Source organism: Hemiscyllium ocellatum, chromosome 20 (genome assembly GCF_020745735.1).
Source record: "Hemiscyllium ocellatum isolate sHemOce1 chromosome 20, sHemOce1.pat.X.cur, whole genome shotgun sequence".
NCBI classification, from domain to species: Eukaryota; Metazoa; Chordata; class Chondrichthyes; order Orectolobiformes; family Hemiscylliidae; genus Hemiscyllium; species Hemiscyllium ocellatum.
Window position 1 is genome coordinate 4,574,490 of NC_083420.1, and position 17,259 is coordinate 4,591,748.

Here is a 17,259-nt window from a genome sequence, read left to right on the forward strand (position 1 = left end):
TCTGACCTGCTCTTGTAGTCGCTGTGTTTATGTGATGAGTCCAGTTGAGTTTCTGGTCAATAATAACCCCCAAGATGTTGATAGTTGGGGAGATTCAGTGATGGTAACATCATTGAATGTCAAGGGGCAATGGTTAGTTTGTCTCTTGTTGTTCATAGCCTGGCATTTGTGTGGCGTGAATGTTACTTGCCATTTGTCAGCCCAAGCCTGGATATTGTCCAGATTGTGTTGCGTTTGAACACGGACTGCTTCAGTATCTGAGGAATCACAAATAATGCTGAACACTGTGCAATCAATCAGTGACCATCCCCACTTCTGACCTTATGATGGAGGGAGGGTCATTGAGGAAGCAGTTGAAGATGTTTGGGCCCAGGACACCACCCTGAAGGAGTCCTGCAGAGATGTCCTGGAGCTGAGATGACTGACCTCCAACAACCACAACCATCTTCCTATGTGTCAGGTATGACCCTAACCAGCTGAGAGTTCGTCCCTTGATACCCATTGATTCCAGATTTGCCAAGGCTCCTTATGCCACACTCGGTCAATGCAGCCTTGTTTTCAAGGGCGGTCACTCTCCCCTCCCCTCTGGAATTCAGCGCTTTTGGCCATGTTTGAAGCAAGGCTGTAATGGGGTCAGGAGCTAAGTGATCCAGGCTGAACCCAAACTGGACATCACTGAGCAGTTTCACACATTTCAACAGAGACTACCCTTCAAATGTACCTTACTGGATACGAAGTGCACTGGGATGTCCTATCATCAAAGGTGCCATATAAATGCAATTCTGTTTGCTCAATCATGTTATTGCATTCAGTTGTTTCACTTCTGTTACACATAACTATTTCACCAAATGAAACTTGTAATTAAAAGTTTTTGATTCAGTTACATTCTTTACCAATTAAAACGGATGGTTCTTCCCTCTGCTGCTCTGCTAGTACTTGTTAACATTCTCTGTCTGCGCTGCTATGTCCATTAATAGGTTTACTGAAGTAGCTAAATAGATCATTGTTTTAAGGTCAGTACTTACGCAAAAGCCTATGGTATTTCTAAATTAACCGAAAACCTCCCTGATTAATAATGAAAGGCTAAAGTTCATTATTACAGAATGAAGAAGGTCAAAAAAAAGGGCTATAACCTGCTGTTGGAGGGGCACTAAAAGCTGCTCCCATGAATTAGAATGTATTCCTGGGCTGTCTAAGGGCTGGCCACTGTTAGAAGTCACAAAAGAAAATGAAAATGGAGAAGAATCTCTGATGACTAATCTACATTTCATTAGAAACAGAGAAAATAGGAGCAGGAGTAGGCCTTCGAGCCTGCCCTGCTATTCAATACAATCATGGCTGACCATCCAACTCAATGCTCTGTCCCCACTCCTCCCCAAACCCTTTGATCCTTGTAGCCCTAAGAACTATCCCTGACTCCGTGAAAACATTCAATGGTTTGGCCTTGGCCACTCTGTTGTAGCAGAGAATTCCACAGGCTTCCCACCCTCTGGGTGAAGAGATATCTCCTAATCTCAGTCCGAAACGGCCCGTCCCGTATCCTTAGACTTTGACTCCTGGTTGTGGACATCGGGAACATCCTTCCTGCCTGTCTAGTCCTGTTAGATCTTTAATTCGCGTGGAGGAATTCGCCTGACCAGGCTGCTTGCTCCATTTTAACCACCTCTCACTTTCGGAACAGTATCTGGTACCCAGCTCCTGTATTGTTGGAGCAGAGTCCGGGAGGTTAATGTATGTTAAGCTGAGGCAGATAGAATCTCAGACAGAGTATTTCACTAACTCAGACAGCAACATTTGGATTTCAATATTCCATTGAGAATCGACACTCACCTGAAGATAAACAACATGAATGCCATTCCCATTAACATTGACAGTAAGTCTGTAAGTTAGCTCATTGAGCTTGAAGGTTTGTTTTCAGTGTTTTGTCCCCATACTAGGTAACATACAGACTCATCATCAAGCTCAGCAAAACACATTGTATTCATCCACTGTAGTTAAAATACAACAAAAGAAAGAAAGAAAGAAATGGAAGAACTTAAATCTACTGGAAAACAACAGAATAATAGATACAGTAACTGTTACTAACTGTTCCAATATAGTAACATCCCATAAACACACACTTGGCAAAGGCAAATTCAGAAAACAGATTATCTCACATGCAATTCCTGGAGCAGGAAGAGAATCCCCAGCTTCTGACTGTAACCAGGAGTGGGGGGGGGGGGGGGGGGGGGAAAGGGGGGAGGGGGGGGTAGAAAGCTTCTGCTTCTTCAAAACTCCAACAACTGCAGACAGCTAAAACTAAAACATCTAGTTCTGTGGAAGCTTGACCCCCAACTACTCAGACTACTTTTATTGGTCCAACTTTTAAAATAACAAACACCCAAGGCCTCACAAACTGTTTACTCTCGTAGACTGCTCGGTGCCTCTGACATAAACCCCGCCCTTCAAAAACAAAATCAGGACAAAACAATCTCTTAAAGCCACAGCACAGTCACATTTGAATTAAAAACTATTTAAAGTCATTAATGAGACTCAGACTGAACAAATACCAATGCCACAAATTTTTCACACAGCAGCAGGCATACCTGAGAAACCAAATGGTTAATTGTGAAATGTAGAATAAAGATTGCTAATACCTCAAATAATAACAGCTAGTCAAAGGGTAGAATGTCCCTTAATTGGAAAAGGAGATGGAGTTCACTGTAAAATTCTGACTAGAGTGATCTGAATGAAGGAACAGAGGATGTTATTGCAAAGTTTGCAAATGACACAAAGACAGGGAGGGACAGATCGTGTTGGGGAAGTGGGGAGGCTGCAGACGGACTTGGACAGGCTGGGAGAGTGGGTAAAGAAATGGCAGATGGAATACAATGTGGGAAGTGTGAGGTTATGCATTTTGATAGGAAGAATAGAGGTGTAGACTATTTTCTAAATGGGGAAAGGCTTCAGAAATCTGAAGCACAAAAGGGACTTGGGAGTCCTAGTTTAGGATTAGCTAAAGGTTAACCTGCAGGTTCAGTTGGCAGTTAGGAAGGCAAATGCAATGTTAGCATTTATTTCAAGTGGGCTAGAATACAAGAGCAGGGATGTACTATTGAGGCTGTATAAGGTTCTGGTCAGACCATGTTGGGAACATTGAACAGTTTGAGTCCTGTATCTGAGGAAGGATGTGCTGACCTTGGAGGGGGTCCAGAGGGGGTTTACAAGAATGATCGTGGGGATGAAGGGTTAGTCACATGAGGAGTGGTTGAGGACTCTGGGTCTGTACTCGATGGTGTTTAGAAGGAGTGGGGGGGGGGGGGGGGGGGGATCTGATTGAAACTTAGAGAATACTGAGAGGCCTGAATAGAGAGGATGTGGAGAAGGTATTTCCACTAGTAGGAGAGACTTGGATACAAGGACACAACCTCAGAGTGAAGGGATGACCTTTTAGAACTGATATGAGGAGGAATTTCTTCAGCCAGAGAGTGGGGAACCTGTGGAACTCATTGTTGCAGACGGCTGTGGAGGCCAAGTCATTGGGTGTGTTTGAGGCAGAGATAGATAGATTAGTAGAGGATCAAGGGTTACGGGGAGAAGGCAGGAGAATGGGGATAAGAAACAGATCAGCCAGGATCAAAGGTGGAGCAGCCTTGATGGGTTGAATGTGCTCCTCTATCTTATGGTCTCTGGAATGGATTAACCTAACAGTAGACATACACCTGTCTTGCTCATCTCCATTGATAAAGATTCTTGCCTTAGAATGGAGGCATTTCACCAAATTGTTTTGCTCGAGTTAGCCACCCCGCAGTTTCAAAGGGGGTAATACGAACAATATTCTTTCAATCCAGACTGATCCCAGGGCCAGGAAAATGGCTCCAAGAAAACTGCAATGTCAAATCTAATATAAAGATTCAAAGAATATATTTGTGTTTCACTGTTGTACGTTGGTGAATTCCAGGTCAGCTCTCTTCCTACCAGAATGCTCTACTGAGAATTTTTTCTCATATTAATGTTTGCTAACGTCACACCTGATGAACTATTTCCATCTATAACTTCTCCATTAACTGGGCTTGAGACATAGTTTAACATAAAACCAAGAAAATGATTCTGTTGTAGCTTTTCCTTATTCTATTTAATCACCATGGAGAGTACTGGTGTCACTGTATATTGCTCATTGCAAAACACTCTAGTTTAATTTCATGTCCATCTTTTGCTACAAAATTCTTTTACAACAATCATTTTCCAAAGTATTTCTCCATAGTTTAGGAAGTTTTCTTCACTGAAGTGTTTTATTTAGGTACGATGGGGTGGGAGTTGGAGGCAGTGAATAGGACCAAAGCACCCCACCTTCATAGAACAGCTTCCATTGTTATGAGTGAACAGACGAGGGAACAAGCTCTCCTAGATCTGGTCCTGTGTAATGATACAGGAATAATTAATGACCTCATAGTTAGGGATGCTCTTGGAAGAAGTGATCACAACATGGCTGAATTGAGAATACAGATGGAGAGTGTGAAGATAACATCCAATACCAGGGTTCTGTGCTTGAACAAGGGAGACTACAATAGAATGAGGGAGGTCCTGGCGAACGTAGACTGGAAACAAAGATTTTAAGGCGGGATAGTTGAGAACTTTCAAAGCAATTTTTCAAAGTGCTCAGCAAAAGTATATTCTAGTGAAAAGGAAGGACTGTAAGAAAAGGGCTAATCTGCCAGGGGTGTCTAAGGAAATAAGGCAGACTATCAAATTGAAAAAGAAGGCATACAATGTAGCCAAGAACAGCAGGAAACTAGAAGATCGGAAGAACTTTGAAGGTCAACAGCTAAAATTAGCTATAAAGAAAAGTAAGATAGAACATGAGAAAAAAGCTAGCACAGGATATAAAGACAGATAGCAAAAGTTTCTATTAAATATCGAAAACAAAATAAAGTGGTTAATGTAGACGTTGGTCATTTAGAGGATGAGAAGGGGCATTTAGTTATGGGATATGATGAAATGGGTGAAGCATTGAACATATTTTGTCTCAGTCTTCATAGTGGAGGGCATCAATAACATCCCAATAATTGACAGAGAGATGAAGGTGGGTGAGGACCTGAAAACAATTATTACATAAGAACTAGTGTTGGGCAACGGAGCTAAGGATAAAACAAGTCTCCTGGCCGTGATGGAATGCATCCCAGGGTACTAAAAACGAGATGGCAGGAGAAATAGCAAGTACACTTGTGGTAATTTTCCAAAATTCGCTGGACTCTGGGCCAGTCCCAGCAGATTGGAAAACAGCAAATGTGATGCCACTGTTTAAAAAGGGAGGTAGACAAAAGATGGGGAATTATAGACCAGTTAGCTTAACCTCTGTAGTGGGAAGATGCTTGAATCTATTATCAAGGAAGAATAGCAGGCCATCTTGAAAGAAATTGTCCCGTTGGACAGATGCAGCATGAGTTCATGAAGGGCAGGTCATGCTTCACAAATCTTTTGGAATTCTATGAAGACATTGCGAGCAAGGTGGACAATGGGGACCCAGGTGATGTGATGTACATACATTTTCAAAAGGCCTTTGACAAGGCGCTGCATAAGGTAAGGATGCATGGCGTTATGGGCAGAGTATTAGCGTGGATAGAGGATTGGTTGACAGACAGGAAGCAAAGAGTGGGGATAAATGAGTGCTATTCTGGTTGGCAGTGACTAGTGGTGTGCCTCAGCAATAGGTGTTGGGACCGCAATTATTCACAACTTATGTAGATGATTTGGATTTGGGGACCATGTGTGATGTGTCAAAGTTTGCAGATGACGCTAAGATGAGTGGCAGAGCGAAGTGTGCAGAGGACTGAGAAACTTTGCAGAGGAACATAGATACATTGAGTGAGTGGGCAAAGGTCTGGCAGATGGAATACAATGTTAATAAATGTGAAGTCATACATTTTGGTAGGAGTAACAGTAAAAGGGATTATTACTTGAATGGTAAAAAGGAGCAGCATGCTGCTGTGCAGAGGGATCGAGTTTAAAAGCTGGGAGGTAATGTTACAGCTGGACAGTGTGCTGGTGAGGACACACCTGGAGTGCTGTGTACAGTTTCAGTTTCTTTCCTTGAGAAAGGACGTACTGGCACTGAAGGGGGTGCAGAGGAGGTTCGCTCGGTTGATTCTGGAGTTGAGGGGGTTGGCTTATGAGGAGAAACTGAGTAGACTGAGATTATATTCATTGGAATTCAGAAAAATGAGGGAGGATCTTATAGAAACATATAAAATTATGAAGGGAATCAATAAGACAGAAGTAGAGAGGCTGTTTCCACTGGTGGGTGAAACTAGGACAAGAGGGCATAGCCTCAAAATTAGGGGGAGCAGATTTCAGACTGAGTTGAGAAGGAATTTCTTCACCCAGAGGGTTGGGAATCTATGGGAAGTAGTTGATGCTATTTCAGTAAGTGTTTTTAAAGCTAAGGTAGATACTTTTTGAACAATAAAGGGATTAAGTGTTAGAGTGAGAGGGTGGGTAAGTGGAGCCCAGTCCATGAAAAGATCGGCCATGATCTTATTGAATATTCTTACGTTCTTATGTGAGCCTAACTTATATGTCCAGCCCAAACTAACCTATTTTTTCAGTGGTCCTTGAAAAATGCTGCCTTCTCTGGCCATTATAAAAGTTCATTTTTCCCTAGCTTCCCTGTTATACCCCCAAAACAACATCTTGCCCACTCTACGATTCCAACATCCCTTCCCCACTTATCATACAGTCATACAGCACAGAAACAGACCTTTCGATCCAACTAGTCCATGCCCTACATAATCCTAAATTAAACCAGTCCTACCTGCCTGCTCCTGGTTCACATCCCTTCAAACCTTTCCCATTCATGTACTTATCCAAAATGTCTTTTAAATGTTTTAATTGTACCCACATCCACCACTTCCACAGGAAGTTAATTCCACATGCGAACCACTGTGTAAAAAAAAAACTGCCCCTTTTTAAAATTTCTGTCCTCTCACCTTAAAAAGGTGCCTCCCAGTCTTGAAATTCCTCATCTTGGGGAAAAGACAACTACATTAACTCTATCTATACCTCTAATTATTTTATAAAAACTTTGATTAGGTCTCAACCTCCTACGCTCCAGTGAAAAACGTCCCAGCCTTTCTTTATAACCCAAACCTTCCACACCCAGCAACATTCTAGTAAGTCTTTTCTGAACCTTCCCCAGCTTAATAACATCCTTCCAGTAACACGACAAACACAACTGGACACAGTACTGTATCCTGGAAGAGACCTCACCAATGTCCTGTACAACCTGAATGTTACATACCAACTCCAACACTCAAAGGACTGAGCACTGAAGGCAAGCTTCTTAAGCAAGTGAAGAACCTTTTGCTGGTTTATCCTTTCCCTGCCCAGTGCCCCTTCATCCCTGCCCCCGGCTCCCTCCAAGTGAAGCAGCAGTTTATTGTACACCTCTCCGTTGTTATGAGGAGACCAGAAGCAAACTGGTAGCCACTTTGCTAAACTCCTTCGTTCAGTCCACAACATGACCCTGAGCTCCCGGTTCCCTGTCAGTTAAATCTCTGACCTTGTACAGACAGCCCTCACTATGTTGTTCCAATCAATAAAGAAAGACTTGCATTTACGTGGCACCTTCCACATCCACTCGACACCTCAAAACAGTCAATGAAATACTTTCAAAGCACAGTCGCTGTCGAAATGTGTGTGAACAGTAAACTCCCACAATGGGACAATGGCCAGATCATTTTATTTTGTGGCACAGATTCAGGGATAAATAATAGCCAGATGGGGGGAATTTTAAAAAAAAAGAGTATTTTCTGTTTTTAATTAAAAAGGTTACTTCATTGCCAGTGCAAAACCACAGGCACCCTGTAGCAAGCTAAAATATCTCAATGTAGGCTAAAGATTTTTAAAAACCTGTTTCTCCCCTAGAGTACATATTTGCAGATGATTAAGAATGAAGTCAGGTTTGCAATAATGTTGCTTGGTGATTCAAACATTCGATGGAGACTCGGGCCCTGTGTGCTTAGGGAACGTCTTTGGAACATAACCAGGCAGCAGCAGCTAACATACATTACTAGTGAGAGTTCTCAGTTAGGCTTGGAAGGGATTAATTAAATTAGAAGCTGCATTCTTGGAAGGATAGACCTGCTCATTTACATCAAATTTTCCTAGCCTATACGACTTACACTGTGGGTATTTGCCCTCAGTTTATTTGTCCTCCCTAGAGTTACTCTTGCCCCCGTTTCTTTCTCTGTTGCAAAGACCACTTTCCCACCACCCAGTGTCATTTCACGTGACATGGGATGTTGCGTTCTAGGCCAGTATGGATTGTCCTTGTAAAGATGGGGCTGAACTGCCTCTTTAACAGCTGCAGTCCTTGGGTTTTAGAGACACCCCTTTATTAGTCTCAGTCACACTCACAGCTTTACTGCAATTGCAGGGTAAGCCAGTCCCAGTATTTGACCTTGAAGTTCCTCTGCTTTATATAACCTGCTGTGTTTACATGGTAGTGTTTACTGAAGAAGTCCGTATTTACAAATTACCCAAGACAATCGATTAATGTAAGATTACTTGAATTGTCCCCATGAGCCTCAGAGCTGGCTTTCTGGTTAAAGCAGCTATTTTCTACTGGAAGTCCAAGGCAGCCCATTCTAACTCTGCACCCCTGTGCTATATAACCTTTCTGCAAATTGTGGAAGACTATTTTAATATTTTATTAATTGAAACATTTGGTTCTTTCCCAATTAGAAGAAGCTTAATTATTTTCTTTCAGCGGTCTCTTATTCAGGAATACAAACATTTTCTCTTCCTTGATCTACATCCTGTCATTTCAAAATGACACAGCAAAAACAAATCAGACCTACATTCTTGATACATTGACTCTGGACCTGACCTATGAAGGTCCTCATCTGCATTTTTACAAAATGTATCAAAGTTTGTTCTTATTGGCCTCTAATAAATTGTATTGCCAGGGATTCGCATCAGAAAATGCATTGGCCGTGTAGATAAAGCATTGCAATTGCTTACCCTGTTCTTGCTCACATGCACAGCAGTGAATTTGACTAATTTAATTTTGCTTTCATTAAATAGTGGCCTTAGAACCATAAAGTCATAGAATCATATAGTACAGAATAGGTCCTTCAGCCCATTGAGTCTGTACTACCTTATTATTGATTTGTTTTCATCCTGGTGTGTAAATGAACCATTCTACATTCCATATTCCATACATTTCAAGTTTTGAAATTAACCAATTGCTATAGGCAGTCATCCCAAAGAAATACTTTACCCGGTGATGGTGCTGTCACTTTAAGAGAGGATTGATGAGGGCAGAGTAGTAGTTCGGGGTGCCCAGAATTAGAGGGCATAGGTTTAGGGTGAGAGGGGAAAGATATAAGAGAGACCTAAGGGGCAACTTTTTCACACAGAGGGTGGTACGTGCATGGAATGATCTGCCAGAGGAAGTGGTGGAGGCTAGTACAATTACAACATTTAAGAGGCATTTGGATGGGTATTCGAATAGAAAGGGTTTGGAGGGATATGGGCTGGGTATGGTTGGTGGGACTAGATTGGGTTGGGATGTCCGGTCAGCGTGGACGGGTTGGACCGAAGGGTATGTTTCCATGCTGTACATCTCTATGACTCTAATTTGCTCTTGTTTTTTTTGGAGAGGTTGGAAGGCAGAGGTGCTGAACAGCCACCGGAAGGCAGCTTAAGTAAACAACATGCGAGGCCTTGAGATTTAGCTTAAAAGTTGGAATAATGGAAATAGCCTGAATGGGAATGGGCAAGCTTTCTTTGTTTATTAGTTTTAGCAACAGAAGCTGTTTGGGATCCCAGAAGAGCTGGAAGGTTCAGGGAAATGGTTCCTAGCTGCTACATTCTTTGAAATCTCAATGATGTTTTTCCCTCCTGTATTGGAGAACTGCATGGGAGAATCTAAATTTATCTTTTTGCCAAGAAGTGTATTTATGGGATGTTACTGTATTGGAACAGTTAATTAGTAATAGGTACTGCATCTCTTATTAGGTTACATTTTCCAATAGTTAAGCTACCCTAAATTCCTCTTTCTTTTCTTTGTATTTTAACTCTAGCGATTAAATAAATTCTTTCACTTAACGAAGAGCAGTTGCACTACATCTATAACACGCGCTGCACATCTACCTTGAAAATAAAAAGTTAGGATCTGGGCCCACGTGGATTAGGTTTGCTCACTAAGCTGGAAGCTTCATTTTTCAGAGATTTCATCACCATACTAGGTAACAACAGTGATCCGAGAGTGAAGCACTGGTGTTATGACCTGCTTTCTATTTGTGTTTAGGTTTCCTTGGGTTGGTGATGTCATTTCCTGTTCTTTTCTCAGAGTGGCTACCCTTCCAACACATTTTGAGGGGGTCTGGTCTCGTACATAACAAGCACAAGATGCTTTCACTAAAGATGGGGCAATGAAATGATAACGTCAGCAGAGTGGCTCAGTGGTCAGCACTGCTGCCTCTCAGCACCTGAATCCCAGATTCAGTTCCACCCTTGGACACCTGTCTGTGTGGAGTATGCATATTCTCCTTGTGACTGCATGGGTTTCCTCCAGGTTCTCGAGTTTCCTCTCACAGTCCAAAGATGTGCAGATTAGGATGGATGGGATATGCTAAATTGCCCATAGTGTTCAGAGATGTGCAGTTTAGGTAAATTAGTCAGCGGTAAACATAGGGTAAGGGAATGGGTCTGGGTGGGATACTCTTTGGAGAGTTGGTGTGGACTTGTTGGGTCAAATGACCTGTTTCCACACTGTAGGAGTTCTATGATAAGCTAAATGTCCTCCATCTATGTAGTAGCTAATCTATGATTCAATAAAATTTTGGGTTGAAGTATATTTTGTTTTTTAATCAAAGTGAATTCATGCAGTTTTCTTTATAAAAACCACAGGTGCCAGGTATCCAAAGCATAGACGGTTGTGATATCTCACAATCAATTGTAAACTGATCAAGGCCCATTATCGAGATGGCCCTCATTCTCTCCAACTACAACAGATGGACTAGGCAAAGTCCTTTCAACAGCTCTCCCTGACTAGAAACAGATGGGAATCAATGATGTGATGATCCAGTCTGGTTAGACAATGAGGAGTAAATGGTGGATCCAAAGCTGGAAGCTAAAAGGCAGGAGTTTAATTAGAACTCACATAGACAGAAAAGTAACACTAAACCAAAACAAATTAACCAGCCCATCAGGCACCTAGTTTGTCACTTAAATTTCACATACAGTATCCAGAAGAGGTGAAACTGAGTGAATCAAAAGCGAAATGTGCTTTTGACCATTGCTGTGTATGTTTGTTGCCTGTTACTATTCAATACAGTAACTTAATGACAAGTATCTGGCATCAAATTACAAATTGTTTCTGGGTCCATCTTCCAAAGGTCAGGGCAGTGTGTCTAAAAGACACAATACCCAGTTCAGACCATACAACTGACTTGTTGTTAGCGTCCAGGTTGCGTTGGAATATAACCAAGTATTGTGCAGTAGCGGCAGACATCAGAACACAACCTGACAGACCACCAGACAGACTACACAACCCTACAGAACAGCTAAGGCAGAACCAAAACTCAAAGAATGTGCATCACAAACAAAGCCTATTAACATTCCTGTTTTATAGATCCAACGCATACTATGAAGGTCAGGATATGAACCATTTTAGAGCATATTGACAGAGATTATAAATCCTATCATTGTGTCACTTTCTCAATGACCATCTTCAATAAACAAAGCATTCATAAATGAAACTATCACTTGAACAGTGGCCTGGAAGTTTCTGGGAATAAATTTACTCTACAAATGTTTAATGCAGTCTCGTCAAATTTCTCTCCATTTTTTCTCTGTGCTATCTTTGTCAATTGTCCCTGGCCTATACTTATCCACAATTGGGTGTCAGCTCCATGTTCAGTCACTGCAGCTTGGCTGTTGTTATCTTATTGTTCAATCATAATTACAACATTGTGTGTGAGTTTTCAAAAGCTGAACTTTTCTCTAGCCATGAGAAGCTGATTGTAAACACATTTGTTATTGATGGGCTAAAAATACAGGTATTGAACTCAGCCGGATCATGATCCATCAGAATAAAAGAATAAATTATTTGAAAACAGCTGTATTTTTACGTGCTCAACTACAACCTGTAAAGACATTTGGATAGATACACGAATTGGAAGGGTTTGGAGGGCCAGGAACAGGCAGGTGGAACTAGTTTGGGATTATATTCAACATGGACTCGTTAGACCGAAGGGTCTGTTTCTGTGCTGTATGACTCTAAGAGTACAAGTGAAACGTTTACAAGTTTATCTCGCCATCTTACGTGATGAAGTAACCTCGGTACACAACCTTAACTATTAATTGTTCGGGAAAAATATTAGAAAAAAATAAAGAAATAAAAGCCCAGCATTACAGAACACAGGAATAAATTACAACAAATGCATACATAAGCAGAGTAGCTGCATTTCAATAGAACCTCTGAAGCTCATTTGCTTATTTGTTTGAAATTTTTAAAAAGTATATTGGAAAATGGTGCGTCCTAGTCAACACTCAACTTATTTTCTTTAGGTCTCTTTAAGGAAATATCTAGAAGCCATAAACTAACAGGAGGGTGAAACCCATGTTCCAGCAGTTCACGGCACAGAAATGTGACACTAAACACATTGTACCCACTTGTTTGCTTCAAATGCTGTTCTGTAGATGTCAAACAGTTCAAATCTTTAAACCAAGTATGATGAAGGAAGATGCTGGGGTGGACCAAATTAATGCACCAAACTTTTAATTATATTTCTTTACTCTTTAATGGGAGTCGTATCACTGGCAAGATCAGCATCTGTGGTCCATCCCAATGAGTGACTGCCCAGCCTTTTCAGTAGACAGGCAGGAGGCTGGAAGAACACAGGAAGCCAGGCAGCATCAGGGGGTGGAGAAGTTGACATTTCAGGTGTAACCCATATTCAGGACTGGGCTACACCCGAAACATCGACTTCTCCACCTCCTGATGCTGCCTGGCTTGCTGTGGCCTCCTGTCTGTCTACTTTGGATTTCAGCATCTGTAGTCTTTTTGTTTCCAGCCATTTCAGTGGAACAGTTATGAGTCAACCCCATTGCTGAGAGTCTGGAGTCACATGTAGGCCAGACCAGGTAAGGATAGCAGTTTGCCTCCCTAAGGGGCATTAGTGAACCAGAGGGGTTTCTGCACTGACTGGATAGAGCTGAGAAATTCTAAGGGTAAAAAGATCCTCTTGGGAGTTATCTATAGGCCCCCAAGCAGTAGTCTGGATGTCGGATGTAAGTTGAATCAGGAGCTGAAATTGGCCTGTCGCAAAGATGTTACTACAGTTGTTATGGGGGAATTTCAATATGCAGGTAGGTTGGGAGAATCAGGATGGTATTGGACCTCAAGAAAGAGACTTTGTGGAGTGCCTCCGAGATGGATTCTTAGAACAGCTGGTGCTGGAGCCTACCAGGGGGAAGGCAATTCTGGATCTGGTATTGTGCAACGAACCAGAATTGGTCAGAGACCTCGAAGTGAAGGAGCCATTGGGAGGTAATGACCATAATACAATAAGTTTCAATCTGCAATTTGAGAGGGAGAGGGTTCAATTGGAAATGACAATATTTCAGTTGAATAAAGGGAACTATAGAGCTATGAGGGAGGAGCTGGCCAAAGTTCAATGGTGCAATACCTTAGCAGGGATGACAGTGGAGGAACAATGTCAGATATTTCTGTGTATAATGCAGAAGATGCAGGATCAGTTCATTCCAAAAAGGAAGAAAGATCCTATGAGGAGACAGGGGTGGTTGTCGCTGACGAGGGGAGTTAAGAAAGATATAAAGTCAAAAGAGAAAAAGTATAACATAGCAAAGGTAAGTGGGAAAACGGAGGACTGGGAAGCTTTTAAAGAACAACAGACGATTACGAAGAAGGAAATACGCAGAGAAAAAATGAGGTACGAAGGTAAACTGGCCAAAAATATAAAGGAGGATAATATGTGAAAGGCAAAAAAATGGTTAACTCTAAATTTGGCCCTTGAAGACAGAAACAGGGGAATATATTACGGGGAACAAAGAAATGGCAGAAGAATTGAATTGGTCCTTCAGATCTGTGTTCACTGGGGAAGACACAAGCAATCTCCCTGAGGTAACAGTGACTGAAGGCCCTGAACTGAAGGGAATTTATATTTGCCAGGAATTGGTGTTGGAGACACTGTTAGATCTGAAGGTTGATAAGTCCCCGGGGCCTGATGGTCTACATCCCAGGGTACTGAAGGAGGTGGCTCGGGAAATCATGAATGCGTTGGTGATTATTTTCCAGAGTTCGATAGATTTGGGATCAGTTCCTGTGGATTGGAAGGTGGCTAATGTTGTACCACTTTTTAAGAAATGTGGGAGAAAGAAAGCAGGAAATTATAGACCAGTTAGTCTGACCTCAGTGGTGGGAAAGATGCTGGAGTCTATTATAAAGGATGAAATTATGACACATCTGGATAGCAGCAACAGGATAGGACAGAGTCAGCATGGATTTATGAAGGGGAAATCATGCTTGACTAATCTTCTGGAATTTTTTGAGGATGTAACCCTGAAGATGGACAAGGGAGATCCAGTAGATGTAGTGAACCTGGACTTTCAGAAAGCTTTTGATAAAGTCCCACATAGGAGGTTAGTGAGCAAAATTAGGGCGCATGGTATTGTGGGCAAAGTACTAACTTGGATTGAAAGTTGGTTGGCTGATAGGAAACAAAGAGTAGTGATAAACGGCTCCCTTTCGGAATGGCAGGCAGTGACCAGTGGGGTACCGCAGGGATCAGTGCTGGGACTGCAGCTTTTTACAATATATGTTAATGATATAGAAGATGGTATTAGTAATAACACTAACAAATTTGCTGATGATGCTAAGCTGGGTGGCAGGGTGAAATGGGAGGAGGACGTTAGGAGATTACAGGGTGACCTGGACAGGTTAGGTGAGTGGTCAGATGCATGGCAGATGCAGTTTAATGTGGATAAATGTATGGTTATCTACTTTGGTGGCAAGAACAGGAAGGCAGATTACTACCTAAATGGAATCAATTTAGGTAAAGGGGCAGTACAGAAAGATCTGGGTGTTCTTGTACACCAGTCAATGAAGGTAAGCATGCAGGTACAGCAGGTAGTGAAGAAGGCTAAGAGCATGCTGGCCTTCATAACAAGAGGGATTGAGTATAGAAGCAAAGAGGTTCTTCTGCAGCTGTACAGGACCCTGGTGAGACCACACCTGGAGTACTGTGTGCAGTTCTGGTCTCCAAATTTGAGGAAAGACATTCTGTCTATTGAGGGAGTGCAGCGGAGGTTCACGAGGTCAATTCCTGGAATGGAGGGATTACCTTACACTGAAAGACTGGAGCGACTGGGCTTGTATACCCTTGAGTTTAGAAGACTGAGAGGGGATCTGATTGAGACATAAGATTATTAAAGGATTGGACACTCTGGAGGCAGGAAACATGTTTCTGCTGATGTGAGAGTGCCGAACCAGAGGACACAGCTTAAAAATACGGGGTAGACCATTTACGTCAGAGATGAGGAGAAACTTCTTCACCCAGAGAGTGGTGGCTGTGTGGAATGCTCTGCCCCAGAGGGCAGTGGAGGCCCAGTCTCTAGATGCATTGAAGAAAGAGTTGGATAGAGCTCTCAAGGATTGTGGAATCAAGGGTTATGGAGATAAGGCAGAAACAGGATACTGATTAAGGATGATCAGCCATGATCATATTGAATGGTGGTGCAGGCTTGAAGGGCAGAATGGCCTACTCCTGCACCTATTGTCTATTGTCTTAACAGTCACCATTACTGAGATTGATTTTATATTCCAGATTTATCAGTGAGTTTAAATTCTATGAGTTGCCAAGGTGGAGTTTGAATTACCATCTTCAAATGATTAACCTGGATGTCTGGATTGCTACACAAACAAAACCAGAAATTGCTGGAAAATCTCAGCAGGTCTGGCAGCATCTCTGGAGAGAAAGCAGAGTTAACGGTTCAAGTCTGGCGATCCTCCCTTAAAATAGGGGATTACTAACTTGGTGATATTACAAATATCCCTTTGTGCACTGAATGCAGTATTTTACCTGGATCAATAACGCACTCTTATTCACATGGTTTTACAGCCAGTTAAATGTCCAAATACCTACATGAAGCGCAGTTCTGATTCCCTCCTCACCAACACCTCTCGAAGTTGCTGGATCCGTACCATTTCCATTTCAATTTCATCTGGGGTCATGGTCAGGTCGGCCATCGAGACGATGTCCAGGTGATCTGCGAGGCAGGAGACATTGGCAAAGTCAGAATAAACAAAAAAGCCATTCCCATCAATCCAACCAACCTTTAATACAACTGACATGTGCCAGCAGCTCTTTAATGTTGACTGACAACAAATCCAATCACATTCACCAGTCAGCATCTATTCAGCAGCAAACAGTATATCTCCTTCTTTAAATAAATGTCAAATGACTTGAGCAAAATAAATTACTATTGGATTGAGACAGACAGTCTTTTTCTTGCCCTGTTACATTATATATGAGGTTCTCAAATTACCTGATAAATGAAGCCAGTTTTTCCAGGTTGAGATGCTACAAATCACATGCAACTTGAATTCTACAATGCTGTTTTTATAGTGTAGGCATCAAACCCATCCCAAACTGCATACATGGAGTATGATTTCAGGCTGATTTTCTCCAGGGTAATTGTTGCCTTTCTTTTTAAATTAAGGTCACATCACAATCTTTTACCATGAGCTCATCTGCTCCATTCAAGAGGGTCAGGCGGGGTTTTTTTTAAAAATGTCGAGAGTGTGGTGCTGGAAAAGCACAGCAGGTCAGGCAGCATCGGGGGAGCAGGAGAATCAACGTTTCAGGCATAAGCCCTGCATCCTTCCTGACGAAGGGCTCATGCCTGAAATGTCAACTCTCCTGCTCCTTGGATGCTGCCTCACCTGCTGTGCTTTTCCAGCTCCATACTCTCGACTCTAATCTCCAGCACCTGCAGTCCTCATTTTCTCCTGTTTCTTTTAAAAATCAATCCCATTTTTTTGACGACTTTCTGGGCGATACTTCAATAGCGTCCTGCTTCAATCCACAAAAGGAGAACGAATGGGAATCCTATGGTGTGTATAACAGAGCTCAGAATCGGAACATAGCCATTTAAATTCAAGGTAAGAGCATTGATGACCTGGCACATATAGTTCCAAGATCAGCACGTTCAATCAAGAGGCAAAATTAAATTGTACTCCCCGATGCTATC

General features: G+C 42.1%; 1 protein-coding gene across 1 annotated transcript in view; it reads right to left on the bottom strand.

Moving 5' to 3' along the window:
* Positions 1–17,259, bottom strand: part of LOC132825320 (bMERB domain-containing protein 1-like) — a 107,941-nt gene that overhangs the window by 29,720 nt on the left and 60,962 nt on the right. Inside the window, exon 2 of the mRNA XM_060840440.1 lies at positions 16,152–16,275. Coding sequence (XP_060696423.1) covers positions 16,152–16,275 — 124 coding nt within the window. The remainder of the gene's footprint in view (positions 1–16,151; positions 16,276–17,259) is intronic.